This window comes from Prionailurus bengalensis, chromosome D2, assembly GCF_016509475.1.
Source record: "Prionailurus bengalensis isolate Pbe53 chromosome D2, Fcat_Pben_1.1_paternal_pri, whole genome shotgun sequence".
NCBI classification, from domain to species: Eukaryota; Metazoa; Chordata; class Mammalia; order Carnivora; family Felidae; genus Prionailurus; species Prionailurus bengalensis.
Genome location: NC_057351.1, coordinates 52,070,806 through 52,097,886, shown reverse-complemented (window position 1 = coordinate 52,097,886; position 27,081 = coordinate 52,070,806). Strand labels below are relative to the sequence as shown.

The 27,081-nt window shown below is 37.3% G+C and overlaps 1 protein-coding gene across 11 annotated transcripts in view; it reads left to right on the top strand.

Annotated features, from left to right (window-relative positions):
* The window catches only part of CPEB3 (cytoplasmic polyadenylation element binding protein 3), a 197,144-nt gene that overhangs the window by 52,855 nt on the left and 117,208 nt on the right, over window positions 1–27,081 (top strand). For 8 of the 11 annotated variants that reach the window (XM_043596972.1, XM_043596973.1, XM_043596978.1 and 5 more), the window contains one exon: window positions 19,794–19,953. In XM_043596972.1, the coding sequence (XP_043452907.1) occupies window positions 19,794–19,953 (160 nt within the window). The remainder of the gene's footprint in view (window positions 1–19,793; window positions 19,954–27,081) is intronic. The other 3 variants (XM_043596981.1, XM_043596983.1, XM_043596982.1) reach the window with 1 other exon arrangement.

Here is a 27,081-nt window from a genome sequence, read left to right as displayed (position 1 = left end):
TCGGACGCTCAACCGACTGCGCCACCCAGGCGCCCCAGAATATTTCCACTTCTTGACTCTCTGTCCCCACAGTAAATTGAGTGTTATGGCACTGAGGGGCTATTCAAATGAGAATGAGCAACAGGCATGCAATTAAAATTGGGGAAGTAGAACCGATAAAAGGTCAGGCTCTGGGAGTGAATGAGAGCATCTTTTTATGCTGCAGTATTCCCTATAACAACTTCGGCTCCACCTCTGTAGAATTCATAAAAGGGTCATCGTATCTTTTCAGCAATTTATGTTGACTTAACTGTGGATAGAACCCTTGCAGGTAGGCTGGAGAACGGTTTGTGCTTGTAATTTTTTTTTACATTAAAACATATACCCACATCTCTCTTTAATATGTATGTATGTATACACACACATATACATGCACCCTTGCAGAGACTTGAGTTGGAGACATCTTGAATAGACTATGTAATCATGAATTAATGATGTAAAAGTCAAAATTTCTCGTTGATTTTGGAGTACTGTTTGTCATTGGTCATTCATTTTGTTTTACAGAGAGCATTCAGGAGCCAGGGAGAGGGGCAAAGGGAGAGAGAGAGAGAGAGAGAGAGAGAGAGAGAGAGAGAGATGAGAGAGGAGAGAGAGAGAATTTTAAGGAGCTTCCATGCTCAGTGTGGGGCCCAATCTCATGACCCTGGGATCATGACCTGAGCTGAAATCAAGAGTAGTATGCTCAACTGACTGAGCCACCCAGGTGCCCCTATCATTGGTTGTTCTTAATCATGTTCTGTTAAAACGAACTTAATTTGATTTAAGCATTCATTGGTGGTAGAGAGGCTTAAGAATACTGAAAATCAAAGTAAAGCAGCCAAAGTTGCAAAATTGATTGTGGATCATCATATTGATAAATCAAGCAAATGTGGTACTATTTAGATTCTGCCATGATGGTTTTTTTCATTAATATATGGTCCACAAGTTGGGAAAGATTTTTATTCTGATGTTGTATATTAGGTCGCCGTAGGTTTTGGAGTGTATCTGATGTCTTTATTAAAAAAAAATCTTTGAATTTACTGATGTGGAGAGCACTGAGAAAGTTGAAAAAGTAAATGGTGAAAATAAGTTCGGGTGGGATGGATGACTATTTGGGGGTAAGCAGAATATGTGTTACTTTACATTAACATGTGTTCAATGGTGAAAAGTTGAAAATTGAGTCATATATATGATTTTCTGTTTAGTGATTTGGGGATAAATTTAGTTTTTCATAAATATGGCCTACTTAAGTAGTTGTAATTCTGGAGTTTAAATGTGACCACTGATAGGAATCAAAATGGCAGGGTGTAATTCACTCAACTGGGGAGAGTTGGTGGATTTCAGCTAATTGGCCACATTATAATCTGCTCTAGACTAGGGAGTTTACCTTGGCTATTGGATTTAAAATGGTGTTCCACTAAGTCCTGAGACTAAAAAGTAGTAGAGATGACCACATTTGCTTTGTGTCTCCTCTAAAATCCCACCCACTTTTACTCTACAGAGCCAGTCAGGAGTTGGGTACCAAATCATGAAAATAATGAGTTCTACAGCATCTGAAAATTTAGATCATGGTCCTAGCCCATTTATAAGACTCAGAAACAGCAGTGAAACTGATATACCTGTTTCTAACTTAAATGTTATGATCTTCTACTCTGGCATAGCAGGAACCATAGGGCCCATGTGATTTGCTTTTTCATTCTTCTGAAATAAGGTAGATTGTTACAAGTGTGTATTTTAATTTAGGTAATTTAAATCATTTAGAACAACTTACATACACTGTTGACCCTTGAACAATATGAGGGTTAAGGGCCCTGACCCCCTGCACAATCAAAAACCTACATACAACTTTTTTTTTTTTTTAATGTTTGTATTTGTTTTTGAGACAGAGAGAGACGGAGCATGAGCAGAGAAGGGGCAGAGAGAGAGGGAGACACAGAATCTGAAGCAGGCTTCAGGTTCTGAGCTGTCAGCACAGAGCCCAACGCGGGGCTCGAACTCACACACTGTGAGAACATGACCTGAGCCGAAGTCGGACGCTCAACCGACTGAGCCACCCAGGCGCCCCTACATACAACTTTTTTTTTTTTTTAATTTTTTTTTTTTCAACGTTTATTTATTTTTGGGACAGAGAGAGACAGAGCATGAACGGGGGAGGGGCAGAGAGAGAGGGAGACACAGAGTCGGAAACAGGCTCCAGGCTCTGAGCCATCAGCCCAGAGCCCGACGCGGGGCTCGAACTCACAGACAGCGAGATCGTGACCTGGCTGAAGTCGGACGCTTAACCGACTGCGCCACCCAGGCGCCCTTTTTTTTTTTTTTTTTTTTAATTTTTTTTTTTTTATTTTTTACATACAACTTTTTAAAAAAATTTATTTTTAACTAGTTTCTACACTCAACATGGGGCTAAAACTCACAACCCCAAGATCAAGAGTCGGCATGCTCTATCAACTGAGCCAGCCAGGTGCCCCACCCACATAAAACTTTTGACTCCCTTAAAGCTTAACTAATAGCCTACTGTTGACCAAAAGCCTTACTGATAACAAACAATTGGTTTAACACATATTTTCCATGTTATATGTTTTTTTATTTTTATTTTTTCCTGTTATATGTTTTATATAACTGTATTCTTCCAATAAAGCAAGCTATAGAAAAACAAATGTTATTAAGAAAATCATAAGGAAAGAAAATACATTTACAGTACTATACTATATTTATTGAAAAAAATATAAGTGGACCCATGCAGTTCAAGCCTGTGCTGTTCAAGGGTCAGTCATAATTACTTTTTTCTGACGGTTCCTGTTCATTATGCATCCTCAGTATAACTTACTGCATTTTACAAGGCTTGTTTATTAACTTTGCCAAAGCCCTATGCAAAGACCACCAGGAAACCTGTTGATCATACAAAGCTGGCATTCCTAAACTTGCTGAATAGGCTCTACGTTGACAGAAGATCAGGAGGGTCTTAGAAGGGGGGAAGGGGAATTAGGGTACTTAAATAGAGGCTAAGGTTAGTAATTGGGTGCTTTGGGGGCAGAAATTACTAAACAAAGTTTGGGCAGGGATTATTGGTTACATAGTAAACTGGTTTAGTTGCTGGGCTAGCCAGTGGTCTTAACTTTGGAATATAAGAATTCAAAGCTGAGTTTCTTTTAAATATGTAGCCCAATAAAAATAGACCACAAGGCACATACGATAATTTTAAAGTTTCTAGTAGCACAGTTAAGAAGTAAAAAGAAATAGGTGAAATTAATTTTAATAATATATTGTATTTAACCCACTTTATCCAGAATATCATTTCAACATGTGATCAATATAAAAATTATTAGTAAGATATTTTGCTTTATTTTTTCCATACTAAGTCTTCAAAATCCAGTGTGTATTTGATACCTACAACACATCTCAATTTGTTCTAGCAATATTTTAGTTGCTTAATAGCCACATGGAGGTAGTAGCTACTATATTGGACACTGAAGATATATAGACCTGTTTTAGAACAAATGGGTCTGAATGAGCTGATACTTAAAGCCATTTGATCTTAGATAATGTTCTGTGTCATGATTTGGCACAGTTTATCTGTACAGGAAGTCATAGTATAGTTTTATAATTTGTGGTTTCTGTTTCGTTTTGCACTTTTATGCATAAATCTGAGGTCTTCCATTAGCATGCCATTATTAATAAAACATGTTACACAAAGAGATACAATATGAATTTACAAGGAACATGTAAGAGTTTTCTTGTACACTTGATAGATTGTCTATTAGATTAAGTATTTGCTTCCAGTAGGCAGAATATTTCAACACATTTTTTAAAGCTATTGAGGTTTTCGAGCAACAAATATTGTTCAGAAATGGGTAGATATATATATTGTACTGCTGCTGTTTCTGTTGATTTTATGTGGTGCTTTCTTTACAGTTGAGAAAAACATTTTAAATATGTTCTCATTTTTATCACTAAAGATATTCCTAATTATTATCTTTGAGTTTTATGTTTACATGCTATTTTCCTTTTTAATTGTATTTTAGAGAGAGAGAGTGTGAGTGGAGGAGAGGGGGTGGGGCAGAGAGAGAGAGAGAGAGAGAGAGAGAGAGAGAGAGAGAGAATCGCAAGCAGGATCCATGCTCAGTGTGGAGCCCGATGCAAGGCTCAATCCCAAAAGCCCGGGGATCATGACCTGAGCCGAAATCAAGAGTCAGACACTCAACTGACTGAGCCTATGTTTACATTTTAAATGAGATTGTTTTTATTTTTATTTATTTATTTATTTTTAATGTTTATAAATGAGGTTGTTTTTATTTAAAAAAAAATTTTTTTTAACGTTTATTTATTTTTGAGACAGAGAGAGACAGAGCATGAACAGGGGAGGGGCAGAGAGAGAGGGAGACACAGAATCGGAAGCAGGCTCCAGGCTCTGAGCCATCAGCCCAGAGCCCAATGCAGGGCTCAAACTCACGGACCGTGAGATCGTGACCTGAGCTGAAGTCAGACGCTTAACCGACTGAGCCACTCAGGCGCCCCAATGAGATTGTTTTTAAATAAGATAGATGAGTTGTCAACAAAATCATGAAATTTTTCAAGTGAAAAGCATTTTAAAAAGTACTGTATATCCACTGAAGCTTTGTTCATACCTTCAGTTTTTCAAGTGACTACAGATTGTTCAGTAATTTAAGTATTATTCCTTAAAGATGTGCGTGTGTGTGTGTGTGTGTCTGTGTCTATGTCTGTGTCTGTGTGTGATATTTTCCTTCCTTTCTTTTGGTCTTCAACAACTTTCCTATCTTATATTATTTCAAAATAATCACTGTGGATTTTTCATATGCCTTCTGTCTATTCAGTTCCACTTAGTTGGATGTAATTTATTTGCCGCTTGCTTTCCATAGTTTTCAGCCTATAAATTATGCCTGACTTTTACCTCAGTTCATCATTATTTCATGAAGACAGAATTGAAGTTCATTGTGGACTTGCATACCATGGTATATGACCATCTTCACTTTCCTGTATGATGATGGAGAAAAATGGTACTCATTTGCTTATTTTATTTATTTCACACTTATTTGGTGCTTGCTTTATGCTATGTAGTGTACTAAATGCTTCACAGATATTGTAGTAACATCCATGTGAGGTAGGTATTACTGTTATCCGCGGTTTTATTGTTATTATTACTCACTTATGAGGATACTGATCCACAGCGAGGTTGAATAACTTGTCCAATTCTACTGAAATTTAAGTGCCTATGATGTGCTGTGATTTACTATTTACCTAACTGCTGAGCACCAGAGCATTAGAATTCTGGCTGTCACTGGTCATCCCAGTGAAGAGACTATCTTGTATATACAGTTGTGCAAATAGTGAGTTCTGTCTGTGCTTTGCTTTTTATATTTTCATAGCTTTTCTCTCCTTTTTCCTTCCTCAAATCATGCCTTGAAATTCCTCTTCAGTTTTGCTTTTAGAATATTGTATGTACCCTATAGTTTCGTTGAGTGAGGGTAATCATAACACTGCCTGTCAGCTTGCTTATTTTTTCCTCTGCTTCTAGAAGGCACAATATATTCCAGGGATGATAGAGTTCATGGAAAGAGTACTGTCTGTGTATTTATACTATAAAGTATTTATGTTTACATATAAAATTTTTTACACTGGTATCTCACTTCTTAGGTAGTAAATGTTTCCACAACATTTTGGGAATAAAAAAATTTTGTAAATTGAATCAGTTTCAGAACTTCCAAATAGCTATACCTTAAAAGGAGATCCTAGTTTAATTGCTTTTCAAAGGCAAATTATTGCTTTATGTTTTTCACTGAACTATTTCCCCAAAATAAGGTTTGACACACAAGTTTAAGTAAAACATTAGGGTTTTTTAAAGTTCTTTAGTAGGTCTGGAATTCAGCTTAATGAATAAGAAGCCATAATATAAGAAGGTACGTTTCTTTTTCACTCTTTCTCCTGCCACACGCATCAGGATGAATAGAAAAATAATGGTTAGATAATAACAGAAATGAGAATTATTAATTAGGAATGATTCTCAACCTAGAAGCAGAAGAACACAATGATTTTAAGGCTTTGAATTGCCTGGGTTTAACTCCTGTCTCAGATACTTTCTACATGATATCTTTGTGCCTTCGTTTTCTCGTTTGTAAAATGGAATGACAATATTATTTACCTCCATAGGCTTTTGAGGAGGAAATGAGATAAAACATGTAAAGTGCTTGAAACAGTACCATATAGCCAATATTGATCAGTTCTGCTGTTATTTAATTCCAAGAGTCTTTGACAGCCCTGTTGTTGGTTTAATAGGAGGAAGGTTCTGGGATATGTTGGAGTGGTATAGGTCATGCTAAATAAGGCTCAAAAGAACACCTTAATGAGGTTCATATGAGCAAGAATGTGTGTGAAAATTCTTTATGAGATGTAAAGTAGTCTATAAATAAAAGGTAATAGGAAGAAATTAGATTATTTATAACCTTAGTATGCTGGAGAGTGAATGCTTGCAGATCTAGCTCAAAAATGATAACATTCCCCTCTAGACCCCCAGAGTTGAATACCAGGAAAAAGATTTAAGGCCACACACACCCAAAAGTCTTTAAAATAAAGTTGGGGGGCACCTGGGTCTCTTAGTGGGTTAAGCATCTGACTTTGGCTCGGATCATGATCTTGCAGTTCGTGTGTTTGAGCCCCGCGTTGTCTGTGCTGACAGCTCGGAGTCTGGAGCCAGCTTCATATTCTGTGTCTTCCTCTCTCTTTGCCCTTCTCTCACTCACACTCTGTCTCTCTCTTTCTTAAAAATAAATAAATGTTAAAAACTTAAAAAAAGATAAAGTTGGACTCTGTGGTGGTGGAATATTATTCTGAAATTGTGCTTATTCACATGTAAGTTAACCTGATACTGTCCTGTAGAAAGGTTTTATTTAGTAAGCGACATCCTTAACGTCCATGTATTTACAAACAAATGTTACCTATTTGTAGCCTGTATATAACCTATATATCTTCTGGAGAATTTCTTCTTGGGTCCTTCCAAATTCCTTGAGAAGTTGGGCTCAGATGTCTGTGCAAGTCACTGTGCCTCTCCTTTTCAATCTCTCCATCATTTGTGCTCCCATAATTCCAAGCACATAGCTCTGTCATTGCATTTACCTCATTATATGGTAATTATTTGTAAACTAGACAGCTGGCTTCTTGTGGACAGAGACTATGCCTCTCTTAATTTTTTAATCTTTAATGTTTGGCACATTAAAGTTCCCAATAAATCTATGTGGAATAAGTGAAGAAAGAGTAAAAACAGCCCTCAACACCCACAGCAAAATTTTGTTAGCATTAACATTTGAAAGTAATAAAGAAAGCTGTTCTTCTAAAAAACATTCTGTGTTGTGGACATTTTGGAAATTCTGACTGAACTTCCCTTAATCTAAATTGTTGCATTAAAAAAAAATTTTTTTTTTCAACGTTTATTTATTTTTGGGACAGAGAGAGACAGAGCATGAACGGGGGAAGGGCAGAGAGAGAGGGAGACACAGAATCGGAAACAGGCTCCAGGCTCTGAGCCATCAGCCCAGAGCCCGACGCGGGGCTCGAACTCACAGACCGCGAGATCGTGACCTGGCTGAAGTCGGACGCTTAACCGACTGCGCCACCCAGGCGCCCCTAAATTGTTGCATTTTATGTTAAGATCTCTAAAGTACCTTAAAGTAGCATTGCTAGAATTATACAGACTTTATTTTAAAGTGAATTTTTTTAATCTTCTAAATACCAAATATTTTAATAAATGTAGATGCTTTTCATTTAGATGCTTTAGTATGTTCATCTTAAATGTGATAACATTTAAATTGAAGATTAGGTTAAGGATTTATAAATGTTCTTTTCTTCCTGGAATGCTTATATAACAAATAATTCGTGTGTAGTCTTCTTCAAGGGCACCTGATTTGTATGAAGGACTGAATTTAATAATTAGTTTCCTCATCTGTAAAATAGAGATTGTAATATCTACCTTTTAGCACAGTTGTAAAGATTAATTTTTAAAATAATTTTTTAAACTTTATTTATTTTGAGAGAGAGAGGGAGACAGAATACCAAGCAGGCTCCATGCACTGTCAGCACAGAGCCCAATGTGGGGCTCGAACCCATGAATCTTGAGATCATGACCTGAGCTGAAACCAAGAGTTGGACACTTAACCGACTGAGCCACCCAGGTGCCCCAAATAAAGTAATCTAAGTAAAGTACTCAGCACAGGTTTTGGCACATATTAATCATCCATTGTATGGTAGCTATGACAAATTATACGAGGCTTGTTATGAAAAGCAGTATACACATCCGTTTCTCCCTCCCTAGAGGCACATTGGTGGAGGCAGATTGATATTTTTAGAAACCAGCATTATCTTCTATCGGAGACGGGTTGGGCATAAAGGAGGCTAAGGGCGTAAGCCTGCTCAAATTCAGAAATAATGAAGCTTTAAAAATGGTTAAGGCAGCTTGGGCTTTTGACCATACTATCCTATTATATTTGGTTACTTAATCTGTTTTTATTACTGTTCCTATCTGGAATCAGAATTGCATAGTAAACTTGAGATGTAGGTTTTTGTTTGTTTTCCCTCTCCTTCCATTAGAAGAAAAGGGTTCGAAAACGAGAAAAACTAATGTGCTTCTCCTCTTCTGGTCCCAGTTCATCAACTTGGAGTGAATTTTTTTGGTATTTACCAAGTTCCCTGCTTAAAAATAAACACACATGTACATTGGTGACCTCTCCAGTCGTGGCAGGGGAGTGACAGTAAAGAAGTCCATCACTCTTTTTTTTTTTTAACTTTTTTTTTTTTTTTAATTTATTTTTGAGACAGAGACAGACAGAGCATGAACAGGGGAGGGTCAGCAAGAGGGAGACACAGAATCTGAAACAGGCGCCACGCTCTGAGCTGTCAGCACAGAGCCCGACGCGGGGCTTGAACTCACAGACTGCGAGATCATGACCTGAGCCGAAGTCGGCCACTTAACCCACTGAGCCACCCAGGCGCCCCTAAAAGTCCATCACTCTTAATCTGTGTGTGCACTGGGCATGGCATCACCTTGGTTTCTGAAAGGGGGAAGATCCTTACCTGCTAGATCAAATTGGCACAGTTGTTCCTTTATTGCTTTCATTGCCATAGGACTGTTTGCATAAAAGCAGCCGTGTTTTGCTGCTCAGGTTTTAAATACAGAGACCATAGAAGATAACAGGGACCACAGCAGAAGTTTCACATCGTGGCCCCTGTCAGATGCCAGTGAATCTGTAAATTTCTGCTGTGTAACTCCCCATTTATCCACTCAAGTCAAACGGCAATTGAAAAGAACAGCAGCAGGGTGGGCAGACTTTGGTATTTGTGGATTCAAATCAAAGGACCATTGAAATGAATGGGAGCAGGGCCTCCTTTGGTGTTTATAAATGTAGGTATCTTTTATGGCCTAATAATAGTTCTAGGTAGATACTGGAGCATATCCTTCTTAAAATGTGCCCTGGTTACAAATGGGATGAGCTGGGTCTCTGAAGACACAGCACATCATTCTAAGACTGGAATCTCTGAAATATAAAAAATTCAGAAACAGTGGGAGACATGAGAAGATGCTGTTTGTGGGTAATGTCATTAACTGCTTGTAGGTCTCTGCAGGAGCTTTAAAGACATCCTTAGAAGTGTAAATGACACACATTGTAACAATGGATGGCATTAGTTATTTGGCAATAGTTGCCTTTTGAGCTTTACTACTGTCTGGTTTAGGTTTTGTTGCCTGAGTCCTGTTGTGGCTCCTGAATGGAACAGCTATAGTCAAAACTTTGCCTTCCTCCATTCATAGCTGAGGAAGGTTGTTATATCTTATGACCTATACTTAAAATAGATGATTTTCAGGTGGTATCATCGTTCTTATTAAAGCATTAGAAAAACTTAAAAAAAAAGGTATTAAGATATAATTAACATACTATAAAGTTCATTGACCTTTTAAATTTTTATTTAAATAACATGGTTTTTAGTATATTTACAAAAATTATGTCACTAATCACTCTCTAATTCTAAAATGTTTTCATTGCCCCCAAAAGGGAAACCCCATAACCAATAGCAGTCAATTCCCTCGACTACCCCAGCCCTAGTCAATGACCACTCCACTTTCTGTCTCTATGGCTAATGTGCCTATTGTGGATATTTCATGTAATTCAACATGTGATCCTTTGTGACTGGCTTCTTTCCCTTATAGTGTTTTCAAGTCTTATCCATGTTACAGCACATATCAATACTTTGTTTCTTTTTATTGCTGAATAATATTTCATTATGTGGATGTAGCAAAATTTGTTTATCAGTTTACCAGTTGATGGGCATTTAGGTAGTTTCCAGTTTAGGGAAATTATGAATAAAGTTACTTTATAAAGTTGTTATATGGAATGCTACTTGGCAATGAGAAAGAATGAAATATGGCCTTTTGTAGCAATATGGATGGAACAGGAGAGTGTTATGCTAAGTGAAATAAGTCATACAGAGAAAGACAGATACCAACCATATGGTTTCTCTCTTATGTGGATCCTGAGAAACTTAACAGAAGACCATGGGGGAGGAGAAGGGGGAAAAACAAGTTAGGGAGAGAGCCAAACCATAAGAGACTCTTAAAAACTGAGAATAAACTGAGGGTTGATGGGGGGTGGGAAGGAGGGGAAAGTGGGTTATGGGGATTGAGGAGAGCACCTGTTGGGATGAGCACTGGGTGTTGTATGAAAACCAGTCTGACAATAAATTTCATATTAAAAAAAAGTAAAGTTATAAACATTTATATACAGTTTTTGTATGGATATGTGTTTTTATTTATCTTGGGCACATGCTTAGGAGTAGGGTTGCTTGGTTGTATGATTTAGGGTAAGATTTAACTTTTTAAGTAACTACTAAATTGTTTTTCTCAAGTGGCTGTACCATTTTGCATTCCCACCAGTAATTTATGAGAGTTCTGGTGTTCTGTGTCCTAGTTAACATTTGGAATTGTCAGGGGTTTTCTTGGCTTTTTAGCCATTCTAATAGGTGTGCAGTTCTTTGTTAGTTTTAAATGAAAACAAAACAAAACATGTAATTTGAAACCTTCAGAAGGATGATTTAAGTGCAAAACAAGCATTTACTGTATGCCTGTGATGTGCCCTCTGCTAGGTGATGGGAATGTAAGATATGTCTCTGCTCCCATAGAATTTACAATTTGTTGATAGGCATGCAAAGAAGTAATAACAATACAGAGTTAGTGCTAATTACCTGGAGTTAAAATATTGGGACAGAGAAGGAGAGTGTCAACTATACCGTGGAAAGGTGTTGACATTTATGATTAGTAAAAAGAAAACAATATGAAGAGCTACATGCACTTAAAAAAAATTTTTTTTTCATGTTTATTTATTCTGAGAGAGAGACAGAGCACGATCAGGGGAGGGGCAGAGAGAGAGGGAGACAGGAAGTCCCAAGCAGGGATCTGTGCTACCAGCTCAGAGCCTGATGTGGGGCTTGCACTCACCAACTGTGAGATCATGACCTGAGCTGAAACCAAGAGTCTGATTCTTTTTTTTTTTTCATTTTTTTTTTCAACGTTTTTTAATTTTATTTTTGGGACAGAGAGAGACAGAGCATGAACGAGGGAAGGGCAGAGAGAGAGGGAGACACAGAATCGGAAACAGGCTCCAGGCTCTGAGCCATCAGCCCAGAGCCCGACGCGGGGCTCAAACTCACGGATCGCGAGATCGTGACCTGGCTGAAATCGGACGCTTAACCGACTGCGCCACCCAGGCGCCCCAAGAGTCTGATTCTTAACTGACTGAGCCACCCAAGTGCCCCAAGGAGCTACATGTACTTTTGCCTAATGTTCTAAGATAGGTTTTGGTTGCAAAAGTCAAACTCCCCCTACATTATCATGCCTTATAAACTAATGCCTAATAAACTGCTTGGGATGATATTCTGCTGACTCACAACCTAGTGATTTGGGGTAATACCAGCTAGTCATATATACACAATAATCAAGGAAAGGGGCAACTTTAACTTTTGTAGTTCCTTGAAACCTGCTCTTTTGACCATTGTATTTATTTCTCTCCCTTTCTGTATCCTCCCTAGGTCTGCCTTTCTGCCTTTTACCCAACACACTGCTAACCTGTACATCTGCTCCTATTTTTTTTTTTAAGTGTGTATATACATAGCTCTGAACTGTTTACCATAGTCAGAGGTCATAGCAGTAGGCATTTGTACTTTTTGTCCAGTTTACCTCTTCACCATTTGTCCAGCTAGATCTGGCCTTCATATGTAAGTTACTTCAAGCGAATAAGGTGATCCCAAAGTCATGTTTTCCAGTGTCTGATAAACTGGGCTGCTTATCTGAATGTATGTGGCACACCAGTGAGAAGAGCTTTGAAGGAAGATTGGGGATGGCAGGGAGCTGGAAGAGGCTGGGTGAAAATTGCTGATTGTGCTTCAGGTTGTCATGCTCCTCTGGTTGTTGAGTGGAACTATCCTCTTGCTTTTTTTAAACTTGCCCCCCCCCCTTTTTTTTTTTAAAGAACCTTGGTTAGTTCTTGGTTAGTTTGCTGTTAACAACAAGGAAAAATATAACCTAATAGAAAAAGGTTAAACTGGAATTAGTCAACCTCAAGAAGAAAAAGATGAGGAAGTCATAATTTCTTTGTATACCCTCATTGTATCCCAGGCTATATTGAGGGGTCTGGAGAATTCTTATGTGGAAGACTGGATTTAACAATAATCTTAAAGAATATTAAAATTCATAGCAGGTGCTGATCAGTTATTTCTCTTCTGAGGATAAAGAAGGAGAAGGCTCAAAAAAAAAAGAAGGAGAAGGCTCAGCTTTGTAAGGACTTTAGGTTAGATACAAGGAGCATTGTTTACTTGCTATTGAGTGACAAGAAGAATCTATAGTCATGCTTTCCAGAGGGCTATTATTTTGCCTGTGGGGTCTGAAAGACTTGGTACTCACTGAGTATGGGATAAAAATCTGCATTTGAAAAGTTATTGTTTTTCCCTTTCCCTCATATGAGTGACAGGTTTTCCTTTATTTGGGAAAGGTTTTAATCTTAGGGCAAATGTATGTCAAGCTGCTCAATAGTAAAAGTTCAATTTGATATAGGAACCTCATGTTTTTGATAGGTTCTGACAAATAATGGCAGTAATTAGTTTAGAACTATAAATTTCTAGACTTCTATTTTGTGATACCTAGAAGTTTTATATTACTGTTCATCTAATTGTTTGCTGCCCCTATCTAGTATTCATTATTAAATGTCCTGTCTAATCTTTATGATACTCTTAAGCAGATTCTATGCTTGAAATCACTGCATGTTGAACTTTTGGACGTATTGGCTCTTTGGTTTTTACTCAGGATTTATAAGTTCCATAGATTCTTATGTTTCATTGTTAGTATCTTTCCTAGAAACTGGAGGTCAGAAAACCATTTTGCCAAAGTAGACCAAGCATGGAAGGGATGCACTTAAAGGACCAGAACAGAAAATTTGAGAAAACTGAGCATTTACTTTGTAGGAAGGATGTATATATGGTTGGGTTGGTGAGAGACAAGAATATATATATCCCATATATATATAAAAGAGGCCTACCTCAGAAGCACAATACTGGTCCAAGAAAGCAATTGTAGAACAGTAGGCATACTTCTATGTTTAGGGGAAGAAATAACATAAAACATTTTTCTATGGGTGTGTGTGTGTGTGTGTGTGTGTGTGTGTGTGTGTGTGTGAATATATTTTTAAACATCTCAAAGAATACATGCCAAATGTACATAGTCATCTGAAGAGTGCAAGAAGGCAGGATTGGAGACTAGCTTTTAATGTAATGGTCTTTTGTTTCTGTGTGTTCAGGAAGAATGTGTTTATGTGTTAGTTATGTGATTAAATACTCATTTAAAGTAGGTAAAACATATTAATTACCATTAAACAGTGTTTATAGTGTAGATAGGGACCTGAGGTAGTTTCAAATAATATAAATTCATTAGAAAATAAGAGCAGTAGGATGGAAATTCAGAAATGGCTAATTTTGTGGGTTAATCCCTTATGTGTTGAATGTATTTAACTTTGAAATGTTTTATCCATACATATGTTGAAACCATATGATAAATGTAAAAGCCTTCCTTCAGGAATGCCTCCTCTTGTTTTTCTATATTATTGCACGACCCCATTTATTCTTTCCTAGCCCATTCAAATATCTAACCACCTTTTGCTTTTTGATCCTGTCTGTGTCCCTTTTTTTGCTAGCCAAGTCCCCATTGTTCATGGAACACAAAGCAACTGATCAGTGGAGAAACATTGGAACATTACTGGCCTGGACTTGAAAGTCATAGACCTGGGTTCACATCCTGATTTCTGTCCAGCTTTGTGACTTTGAGCAGTTATATAACCTTTGTGAACTTAGCTCTCTCCTCTGTGAGACGGAGATAATGCTGGCCCTATAGGGTTTTGCTGAAGATTAAGATCATGGCTCTAAAGCAGTTGGCCCAGTTCCTGGCACATAGTAGGCATAATGATTAATTTTATCATTTGGTTCCAGAGCTGCATTTTTTCTCAGATGTTCTTGGGTCCTTGCAGCCTTCTACCTTGTATCTCTAGGAGAGGATATGTCTGGGGGATAAGCCAGAAAGGGTAGAAAAGGGTCCTAGATTTTTCTCTCAAGAAAAAGGCAGGTGAGTGGGATAGGACTGATAGAGGTGGGCCTGTGCCTCTGCTGGAGTGTAGATCAAGCTACTTCTTGAATTTAACTGTCCTTTGAACAAGAGTTAATTGACTAAGTGCGGATGAGGATTATATTAGGTTGCCTATGTAGCAGGGTGGTAGTCAAAGAGGCCTCTCTCTGCTTGTGTTAGGATTAGGTTGAGGGGGGTATTTGTGAAAAGGATTAAAGGTTGAGGGAGTAGGAGGAAGTCAGGGAGGCAGTAGAGTGAGAGTCCTTAAGAGCACAGTCTAGATTTGAGTGGATTGGAACCTTGGCTCTGTTGCTTACTGCTCTGTAATATTGGGCCAGTTACTTAATCTCACCAAGATTTAATTGCTTAACTTACAAAAGGGAGGTAAAAGTTACCTACCTCATAGAGTTATGAGAGATTGCATGTAGCATGCTTAGGATAGTGGCAGGCACATATTAAGTACTTGATAGATTTACTAATATTAAGTCGAGTTGAGGGAAGAATAAAAACAGGGCTAGTGAACTGTACAATGGGAGTGTGCTACCTCCATGTACAACTAACTGATAACATTTGCCATTGGTTATCTTCAAAGAAAAGGAGTCAATAATGGGATGCATCATTTATAAGTGTAATGTTCTAATACTTCCCGGTGTGTTTGCTTATTAAAAACAAATGAAAAAAAGATATTTTCCTTATTTTCCCGCTATAGGGAAACAAAGCTTATTAAAAATATTTTAAAGGTTAGTTGTCACTTGTAACTCTTGTTGAATGATAAATTATGGTCTACTTTTCTCTATGTGATTTCTGTTTGAATTTTGCTGCAAATTTTATAGCTTTTCTATCCTTTTTGTTCTGTTTCTTGTAGGCTTCCTGGTTAATCAGTTGTTTTTAGTAATGTTTACTTATAAAACAAAGAGGATGAATAGAATGCTGCAAATATAAATCAATGAGGCATAGATAAATAAATTTTAATGAGAAAATAAGTCTCAGCACTGAAGTTTGTTCACTTCAGTGAACAAAGCCTGTGCAAATTCTGTCCTGCATTTTGCATATCATGTTTTCATATGTTGAGCACTAGAGAGCCTCTTGGTTTTTAAATATATGTCCCAGTACTCTAAGGTGGCATCCTAGAAGTCTCTTTGTGTTCTCCCTAATATTCCAGTAGCCACCACTATACAGATGCCTTGTTATACATTGTCATTAGGTACTAAAAAAAAAAAAAAAAAAAAAAAAAAAAAAAAAAAAAAACCAAAGGGAAAAATCATCATTATTTTATAGATGAAGATAACCAAGGCTTAGAAACTTGTTCAGAATGACATGGCAGCCCATGGCAGAGCCAGAATTAGAAAATCTGATGTCTGATTTCAGACCACCAATTGCTGTCCTAACCCACAATCCATTGGAAGACTGCAAAGCTAACCCTTGGCAAAGTGGCCAGGCTTGTTTATTTCCTGCTGCTATCCTTCCAGTCCCTCCCTCACTTTACTGTCCCATTTTACCAATCAGATGCAGGTGCAAGTGTGCACCTTAAAGAATCATCCAGTCCAGTGGCTCTCAAATATAGCCAGTGAAAAGAGTCTCCTAGGACGTTTATTTCTTTTCAAATTGTGATTAAGTTGGTTTTAGCTGGAGCCCAGGAACCTGCATTTTAACCCTTCTACATGTGATTTTTGACAATCTGACAAGTTTGAGAACCATTTCAGAGGCATAGGTCCCCACCAAAACACCCCCCTCCAATTTTCCTGACAGATAGTCATCTAATATCCGATATTGTCTTCTGATGGGAATTCACTACCATCTTGCCAAGAAGGTCATTTCATTGGTAGTTAACTGCAATGCAGTGCTTCTATAGAGTTTTCATTTACTGTCCTGTATGGATTAGATCAAGTTCTTCTGACAGATGTAGGTATTGGCTTTGAGGTCAGATCTAGGCTGGAATCTTCTCTGAAGCTCACCTTCCTCATGTGTAAAATGTGTATGTTGTTATCTATCTTGACGGGTTATATCAAGAGTTAAATGAAAAAAATAAACTGTCCTGGCTGGAAAAATTCTTGAATGCCTTCAAACAGTCATTTTTAATAGTCCCTTCGTGTTATCAGCCTTTAAAAAAAATTTTTTTTTAATGTTTATTTTATTTTATTTTTAATGTTTATTTATTTTTGAGACAGAGAGAGACAGAGCATGAGCAGGGAAGGGACAGAGAGAGAGGGAGACACAGAATCCGAAGCAGGCTCCAGGCTCTGAGCTGTCAGCACAGAGCCCGACGCGGGGCTCAAACTCACAAACTGTGAGATCATGACCTGAGCCGAAGTTGGATGCTTAACTGACTGAGCCACCCAGGAGCCCCTTTAATGTTTATTTTTGAGAGAGAGAGAGAGCGCGCGCGCGCGCAAGAGTGGGGGAAGGGCAGAGAGAGAGAGACACACACAGAATCTGAAGCAGGTTCCAGGCTGTCAGCACAGAGCCCAATGTGGGGCTCAAACTCACGAACTGTGAGATCGTGACCTGAGCCAAAGTCGACCGTTTAACGGACTGAGCCACCCAGGTGCCCCGCTTATCAGCCTTTTTTGAAACAGCCCCATGTCTGCAGGACTCTAGTTAAAAGTTTCAGGACCCTGAAAATATGTTAGAAGGCTCCCGGACCTCCATTCCAGGATTGTCAGTGCCAGAAATAGGTTGTCATTTTGGCTTCTCATCAGCACACTTCTTTTTTTCACCTGTGGCTTTTTCTCTGGACAAAGAATATGGTACCTCTTATGGAGACAGATAAGCCTGCATTTCTGGAAATTCAGCTTTACTCCCTAAGTAATTGGAGTTTCCACTGATAACTTGAACCCAGAGGAAAACAAATGATCTGCAGGAAGACCTTAAAGGTAAAAGACAAGACCTTCTTGAATTATATAAAGAGCAAAATGGAGAGCCAAAGAAAATATTCCACGTCTCTTTCTTATCCAACAGTAGACAGTTGATGAGTGTTAAAAAGAAAAAAATGAGGTGAAGGTAGCAAGTGGGGGGGGGGGGGCAGTGGCAGTAAACTAAGAAAAGTTGAGTGCTTGCCTTTCAGCAAACACAGTGTGAGAAAAATAAATATGTAAATTCAACCTAATCCTCCCAGGTAAGATCCCATTTTACCAATGAGAATACTGAAGACCGTTAAGGATAACTAAGACAAGCCTCATACCTGATCAGATGGCAGGTCTAGATTCAGAACACCTAGGACTTTACAGAATGTGATTTAAAAAAAAATTACAATACACACATTCATGTTCTTTAAGAAATAGATTTGACTTAGTGTCTATTGTACTGTACACATTCTCCTGTCAAAACACCTGTAATTCTCTAATTTTAATGGGTTGTGTCTCTCTCTTTCTACTAGTTACTTGCACATAGGGACTAGGTTGCAGCATTCACCTCTGAGTCACCAGGGCCTAGTACAGGACTTGGCCCTTGACTTGTGCATTAAAGGATTGTAAAAATGGGGCTCCTGGGTGGCTCAGTTGGTTGAGTCTCCGACTCTTGATTTCAGTTCAGGTCATGATCCCAGGGTCGTGGAATGGGGCCTTGTGTTGGGCTCTGCACTGAGCATGGGATATTCTCTCTCTCCCTCTCCCTCTCCCTCTCCCTCTCCCTCTCTCTCTCTCTCTCTCCTGCTTACGCATTCTCTCTCTAAAATAAAATGAGCAAGGTGGTTCCATTTGGGGGGAAAAAAAGGTTTGTAAAAATGGAATTTCTGTCTCTGGCATTTGAAAACATCTGTACCCTCCACCCCTACTCCTCATCTCTGAGTTAAAAAAAAAAAAAATATATATATATATATATATATAGTGTGTGTTATAAGAGATATTAGACATTCTCTAAGTTCAGTCTTCACATTTGTATAAAGGAAGGAATTTCAGGCACAGACTGGAGAGGTAGATCATGATGTACCCCAAAGTCCCCAGTTGATAGTAGTTATTCTAGTACTCTTGCCTCCTAGTTCTCAGTTCAGGGCTTTTCTTAGCACCTGCATATATACATACCGCATTCATTTAATACCCCTCTGATTTTTCCTTTATGCTCAGTGCTGAGGAAATGCCACTTTCCTTTCTGCCTCCCTAAGTAGATAGATACACTGCTATGCTTTCCAGAAGCCAGAAGAAAAACAGCTTCTCAAGAGTTAACACTTAAGCTAGAAAATGGTCATTGAAGTTGAGGTTTTTACCTGACAGTCATTTATTCTGTTCATTGGAGACGATAAATGATCATGTGCATGCTGGATCAGCTGTTCAGGACCCTGAAAATAATCTGTCATTGCAATAGTTTGATTTGGTGTGGTTGTTGAAGTATGTGTTTGTTTTGCTTTTCTTAAAAGCCAGTTAAATCTATAATGTTAAGTTAGGCTATGAGTTGCACTTCCTTTTAGCTCAGACTACTAAAAAATAATTTGTACATGATGGTCTCCCATGGGCTTGATTGAATGATTTTTTCTTCAGTTAGTGTTAGCTCTCTGTTTTCAAAATGTTTTTGACTCTAGTATCATGAAAACACTACCTAGAGTTAAAGTTTTTTTCAGGTGAGTGCATTTTAAAAGGTAATTTTAGTAGTACTTTGGACACATTTTAAATTTTAGAGAGTGTATCCAATGTATAGAACTTATCAGTAGTAATTATTAAAGATACCCAATAAAATTACATCAAAACTACAGCCACCTTTTGAATTTTCAGAAAAGCAATTCTGTTTGTAGACTAAAAGTTTTTAATTATGGACTTACTCTAGATAAAAAAATTCTGTATTCATTTGAATAGAATGTCTATTTGACAGTGGAGGCTGAAGTGAAGGGCCGAGGGCAAAGCCAATTCACTGGGCTCTTTGTTTGGAATTTACTCTTTTAGTTCGTTTGAGAGAAAGTCTGAAGTAGCGGGACATATACATTAAAGAATATGGGGAAGAAAGAATGCAATTACAGAAACTTGTGTTAAACTTACACAGTGCTGAGGAATGCCAAATCATCATTCTTAATGAAAAGAATGTGTGTTATTAGATCTGGAACTTTTATTCATGTTATTAATCCATGGCAAGAAGCAAATGATGTAGTATTAATTTTATTTATTGTCTTGTTCTGTGTTTTTATTTCTAGGACCGGAGTAGGCCCTATGACACTTTTAACTTGCACTCGTTGGAGAACTCCTTAATGGATATGATAAGGACTGATCATGAGCCTCTGAAAGGTAAACACTACCCTCCCAGTGGCCCACCAATGAGTTTCGCTGATATAATGTGGAGGAATCATTTTGCAGGTTAGGAATATTCATATGTCCATTCCTTGCTTGGTGTTTTAAACAAAAATCAGCTTTTTAATAATTGTGATTTTTTTTTTCCCGTTTGTTTTTGTTTGCTTCTGTAAAGCACTGTGGAATGTGTTTAAAGTTTTTTTGTTTTTTGTTTTGTTTGTTTTTTTAAGCTGGGTTCAGCTACCTACAATAATCAAGGTTGACTGCTTTAATCATAATGTCTGGCAGAAGCATGTGTTGGGTAGCATGAGACCAGAAGGCAAGTTTTCTGGACTTTGTGCATTTGGAATCCTTTAGCTGAACCTGGATAATTCATTTAAGTCAAAGTATACTGCAAGGAAATATGAAACTTAGTAAATCAGTCTCCAAAGACTACTTCAGAAAACTTCATAGGAAAGAGTTCCATTTTGTTAAAATATAATCACTTTCCTAGTGTAGCAAGGATCATGACACAGACTTAAGAGCCAGCCAGTGATTCTTTGCACAGTCTTAAGACTAAAACAGAAGGAAAATGTCTTAAAGTGTGTAAATGTTTTGGGTTAAATATAAGGCAGAAAGTCCCAAGGTCAGCCATATTAGGACTTCCTATTTTTAGAGCCCCTGTAAATTCAGGTTAGCAGTTGATGTCACATTCATAATTACAGATAGTTCTTTTTATGTGCTATAGGGCTTTTTAGGGGCCCTGTGATATTTTAAAAAAATACTGTAATGGAAATTTCCTGTGGAAATATCCACTACACTTGGATTTAGAGCCAAAATATCTGAAAACTGGGAAGAGTTGGCTACAAGGATGCCCATCTTTTAAGAACCCTTATGTTCTCCGGAGCTGTGAAGAATTTGATCTCCTCTGGTTCTCTCCAGGCTTTTTTATATAGGGTGTGACTGACTATGGCCACCTGATCATCATTTCCTCAAGCCACCTCAGAAATCCATTTCATCATTTTCTTGTCATACTCATGATTTTCTGCTGCTTTCCTCAATTTCCAGTGAAAAGAAGGTAGTTAACAGGCTATGAAGAAAATAAAGCATTTTGAGAAAAGCTGTATTTTAAAAGCTGTATTCTACTTCAGAAGTAGAAAAAAAAACCCCTCTCATTTATTCATTGTTATATTTAGTCACTGTTACCACGTCTTTCCTCAGTTGAAAGATTAGGTATATGGTAATTTAAAGCCTGTTTCACTTAGAAGTGAGAATCGTGTTAAAAAAAAAAACCCTAATGATATTCAGAGACTATTTTGTGTTTTTAGTGTCTTCTAAGGCTACATTTGTCTTCCTTCTCTACCATAAACAGCTATAAGCTTCTCCTAATTATTCTAAAATATTCAGCCCTTGTTCTTTATGCATACCTGTTTTATCTTGGTCTGAATTCTTCCAGCAATAAAAGATTATGAAAGGATCTTACAATATAGTCTGTAAAATAATTTTCCAGAATTTTGTGAATGTTGTTTACATCGGAGCTATCCTGCGCTGTTGAGAGCAGCACTGGCAAAGTGTAAGGAAGGTCCTTTGCTACAGGATAATGTATATTTATTCCAGTTTTGCTGGCCCCTTTAAAAAAACTTTTTTTTTTTTTTTTGACATTTGTTTATTTTGGAGAGAGACAGAGCATGAATGGGGGAGGAGCAGAGAGAGAGGGAGACACAGAATCCAAAGCAGGCTCCAGGCTCTGAGCTGTCAGCACAGAACCCGATGTGGGGCTCGAACTCACAAGCTGTGAGATCATGACCTGAGCTGAAGTCGGACGCCCAACCGACTGAGCCACCCAGGCGCCCCTTTTTTAATGCATATCCAGTTCCCTCTACATATATTTCTCTGCCACACTTGGAAATATGAGGTTTCATCTGTGAAAGTCTTCTGTATTGTACTTATAATATGTCCTAATAAGTTGGAAGGCTCATAATATGTACTTTTTTATAGCTTCAATATGCTTGCAACTTTTCTGTTCATTATACCACCCACCTTGATTTCCTGTGAATGGACTGCTTCCCATGGTCAATTACTTCACCATGTCATTGTCCTCTGGTTAGCGTGTTGAGGCTTCCTGCTTCCCTTTTCCAGCCGGGAGACTTTTAGACCTAATTTATGGCACCGTGTATTTGATTCTTATTACTTCTAATAACATAATTATGATGCTGGCATTTTAAAGGAAAGATTTTAAATAATTTTTGACTTTAAAAATGGAGAAAATTATAATAAAAATGTAACTGAAAAAAGTAAACATTGTGATAGTGTATCCTTACTTTTCTGCATCCATATTTTTGGGTATTTTCTGTATCCCTATTTTTATCTGGTCTTTATAATTTATTAATAGGCCTTCACTTTGAACACTTAGGTTGTTTCCAGCTTTCTCTCCATAATAGGTAATGCTGCCATGAATGAGTTCTTGCACCTAGTTTTTCTTTAAGGTAAATTCATAGAGAAGATCTCTGGGTCAAAAGATGTAAACATGTAGGTGAATGGAACTTTAAGAGAAAGGTAGTAGGCTAGGGGACTTACCATATGGCTTCTCTATGAGTCTGTCCAGAAACACTTCCCTCTATTCCATCCTGTTTTTCCTCCTACCTTTAATATATTCTTCTCCCACTTGAACGTGGGAACACTTTTTTGAGGGTCTCAAAAACTCAAGTTACAGAATCATATTTAGGTTTTTTTGTATGCTTGTTTTGGTTTATTTGCTGGAGCTCAGTTTTCTTCCAGGGGAAAAAAATACTTCCTTACTCATTATAGGAAATTCAGATAGTACATAAAAAGACAAAAAGGAAAGTGAAAAAATAATCTGAGACTTACTACCTAGAGATAGTAAAGATTATTATTTTTATTAACATTCTTCGAGGCATTTTATATTCTCTTTGTAGGAGATTAAATTTCAACTCAGCCTTTCTGACTTTATAGTCATTCAAACCTGGATTTGAATCCTGGCTCTGCCTCTAGTTGGCTATTGATTTAGATAAATTAGTTAGCCTCTTCAAAGCCTTAGTTTCCTCATCATTGAAATAAAGTACCTACTTCATGGAGTGGCTATGAAGGTCAGATAAAAGTTCTTGACACTAGAAACTATGATTTTTTTTTTTTTGCTGGCAGTGGTAGTGGTGTGCCTACTGCCTAGCCTAGATAATGAATTAAACCTTATATTCCTACAATATTTACTTCCTTCTAGCTAGACTGCAGCTCTATGTTAAAAGCTTTTAAATACAAGTTGTCAAAATTTTGTATTTGCCATACACAGATAATTTGCCATAGTAATTATTGAAGGATAAACATTTTGTCATTATCAAAAACCACCTAAAGGAGAAAGAAAAATAATTCTCTTAAGTTGTGTTGGCTTTCCAAAATTGTGTATCTAAATAATGTGAGCAAAATATAATAAAACAGGATATCACGTTCATGAAAAATAAAGTACTTCATGATGTATTTAAAGTGAACCTGATGAGGAGCACCTGGGTGGCAACAGTCGGTTAAGCATCCGACTTTGGCTCAGGTCATGATCTCATGGTTCATGAGTTCCAGCCCTGCGTTGGGCTCTGTGCTGACAGCTCAGAGCCTGGAGCCTGTTTTGGATTCTGTGTCTCCCTCTCTGTCTGCCCTTCCCCACTTGCGCACTCTCTCTCTCTCTCTCTCTCTCTCTCTCTCTCTCTCTCAAAAATAAATAGACATTAAAAAAAAATAAAGTGAACCTGATGAACTATATTCACAGTGATATTTCATCTTAGAAATGTATGCAATAAGAAATCCCCTTATTCAACTGTTCTGTTGATTTCGGTGGGGGAAAAGGGTTAGTGGGAGAAATGATAGCATGGGAAGTTCAGGAAGTAATAAGACTTGTGTTTTAGTAAAGAGCTTTAACAGCTTTTCAGTCACATTTATACTCCTAGGTCAGCCTTGAAGATGTTTGTAGGAAAATTTAAAAGGTCCCTACTTCTTCCCCCATGATAAGAATGTCAAGTAATGTAGAGGGAAAGTCAAATTGAGCTTTCTTCACAGCACCTGAGAAATATGTTTAGTAGTGTTGATCAGACCACAGCACTCTTGTTAAAATTAAAATTAGACAATTTTTTTTTTGGCTTCTTAAAGATCTCAAACAGTCCTTGGTTATAACAGAGTAACACTGTAATAGTTACCTGTTGTCTCTTCCCATATTATATATGACTTTTCCTATTGTTCATTTTTTAAAAGTTTATTTTTATTTACTTGAGAGAGAGAGTGCAAGTGGGAAAGATGCAGAGAGAGAGGGAAGGAGAATCCCAAGTAGACTCCATGCTGCTGGCTCAGAGCCCAAAGCAGGGCTCAAACTCATGAAACTGTGAGATTGTGACCTGAGCTGACACCAGGAGTTGGACACTTAAGGAGGGGTGCCTGGGTGACTCAGTTGGACCTGAGCTGAAACCAGGGGTTGGGGGTAGTGCCTGATGAAACATTTCTAGTGCCTGATGAAACATTTCTATATATTTGAATTTTCTCTTTCCTCACTATTCATGGAACTGAAATTTGAAAAATGAAAAGAGCAGGTGTCAGTTGAGAAACTGATATTGAAGCGTTTGCTTTTCAAATGTATACTGAATCTGGGGGAAAAATAGCTATCTCCTGATAACAGTGCTTTAAAACATTTAAATTGACAGAAGCTTGGAAGAAAGAAATGCCACCCTTTTTGGTACTATGGAAGCATTTTTCTTTATTCATCACAATTTAAATTTAGTGTTGTACAGCCTTTCACAATGTTGGCCCCTTTTGTGGAATGTTGAGGTTCCCTTGTTTCAGAAAAAGTGCACCTTCATTACATTTAGTTTGTTCCAGAAATATGCTGTCTCTTTACTTACTTGCATTGGTGCTCCAGTTCTATTTTTGTGCTACCTCTGGCCCATATCAGTTTGTCTTCTATAAAAGTTAGCAGCGTCCAGAAATTGTTTGGGACATAGATTCTGAGTTAGCAAGAAGTGATTGTTCTGGTTCTATTCAAGAGGAGGACAGTAAATACAAGCTGAGTGATTTTTTTTTTTTTTTTAGTACCTCCCATTAATTTACCCAGTGGTCCTTCTTATATAGCAGTGTAATCACCTGAGAGTTTTAAAAGAAAATTCTAGAAATTCTGATGTTAACTGTTTTATAGAGTAGAGCCTGAAATGAGTAAACATAGACACAAAGGAATGAATAACATGCCAAAAATTATCCACTACTGGTATGAAAAGAAACTAGGATTTGACCTCAGGTCTAAGCTCACGGCTTTTGTTTCTCAGTTCTTTGGAACATAGTTAGAATATTTTAGTGCCAAACTTTTATCATTTTTCCTTAAAAGGGCTTTAAAACACTATTTTATTGTATTCTTGCATAACATTATTGCATCTTGTGGATTCTTTTCCTGAAGGAATGTATCTTCAATTTTATAGAGAAAATTGGTGGAAAATACAACCCAGCGGAATATGCATTTTTCTTATAATCTTTTCTAGAACACAGCACTTACATTCTATTATGTAAAAGTCTCTGAAGGACTTGACTTTTTAGAGCAAACGGGGATGGTTAAAGAAAGATACAGTAGTTGTTCCTTATCTCATAACATATTGCAGAAGTAAAGAGGTGGCTTTCATAATTAATTATGAAATTCATAAAAATTTCAATTTTTATTTGGGACATATAGAAGTATGGGTTGGTTGGACTCTGAAACTTTGAATAACAGTAGAGGTCATTTTTTATAACTAGCTTCTTAAATATGAATGTGACTTGAGCTTATGAGACTGTGGTTTTTACAGTCTAGATAAACCTGTGTAACCCTATTCTCCAGCCTCTCCCTCTATCCCCTCTTACCCCCATTTATCAGACCCTGTTTAGTGGGGAAAGTGGGACAGTCTCAGATTTCCACAGCATCATTTAACTCCGTAAAGCCAAGTATGCCTTTCAGTTTTCGAAACCCTATATTTTACACTATACTTAAAAGATAGCTGGCTGACAAGAACAATTTAAAAATAGCAGACCATGGACAGGTGACAAAATGTCACGCTGGCAGCACCAGACTGCATTAACAAAAATCACCAGATGTCACACACTTGATTCTATTTTCACAGCTGATTAAACAGCAGTATTTGTTGGATAAAAGGAAGAAAAAAATAAATGGCCTCATCTGAATTTGGAATCAGTTTTTCTTTTGCTGCTATATATTTTCTCTCTTCTTCAAAATCTCATAATAACTGTAAAATTTAGGATGCAAAATATATTAAGAAAAAAATAAAAAATAATTCTAATTTTAGAAAAGAACTTTTGCACATATATACCTCTTAAATTGGAAGACTATAAGTCAAAATGTTGGCAGAGCTTGTCTTTAATTGGTGATCTTAGTTTTTGCATTTTTCTGTATTATCTAATTTTTCACTGATGAAAATATATTGGATTTTATAATCTAAACATTAATTTTTGAAGAGGTTAAAAAAATAGCTTAAAGAAGCCATAAGTTGTTTTGCTACAAAGAATTTGCATTTAGTTTGTATTTAAATAATTGGTTCTGATGGGTCTGACATGACAGAGTTTCTTATAAAATCTTTTGTGGATGATATTGATCCAAAGATCCACTGAAGTCAAGGAGGCCAGCAGAATTAGGGAGGATACCAGGAAAGGCAAAAAGTTTTCTGCTTTTCAGCAAATACTGATGCCTTCATGTATAAAACATCACCTATGCCTTTTTTCTTTTTCTTTCTTTCTTTCTTTCTTTCTTTCTTTCTTTCTTTCTTTCTTTCTTTCTTCTACATCTTTAGAAAGATTGAATTGGAAGTAATCAGTGTGGGCTAGAGGATAATAATTGGAAAACTACTGAGCTTCCTTTTGGTTTCATCTTTTCAAGCTGAAGAGTCCTAAGATCTCATGGAAAGGGTCCAAAAAGGACCCAACTTCTGGAGAACTACAGAAAGAAGCACCCCTCTAAGTGTGGGAACACCAGTAGTTCCAGAAACATATAAAAACTATTATTTGATGTAGTGATTGTAAACCACATGCTTTTTTTTTTTTTTTTTTCTTTTACCATAGCATAGGAAATAAAAGAAGTTGAATGAGAATCAAGTAAATTTGGGCTTGCTTGGTTTTCTTGATAACGCTTCATTATTCTAGGGAACACCTCTAGCTTTTTAGGAACCACACCCATGTCTGAATATTCCT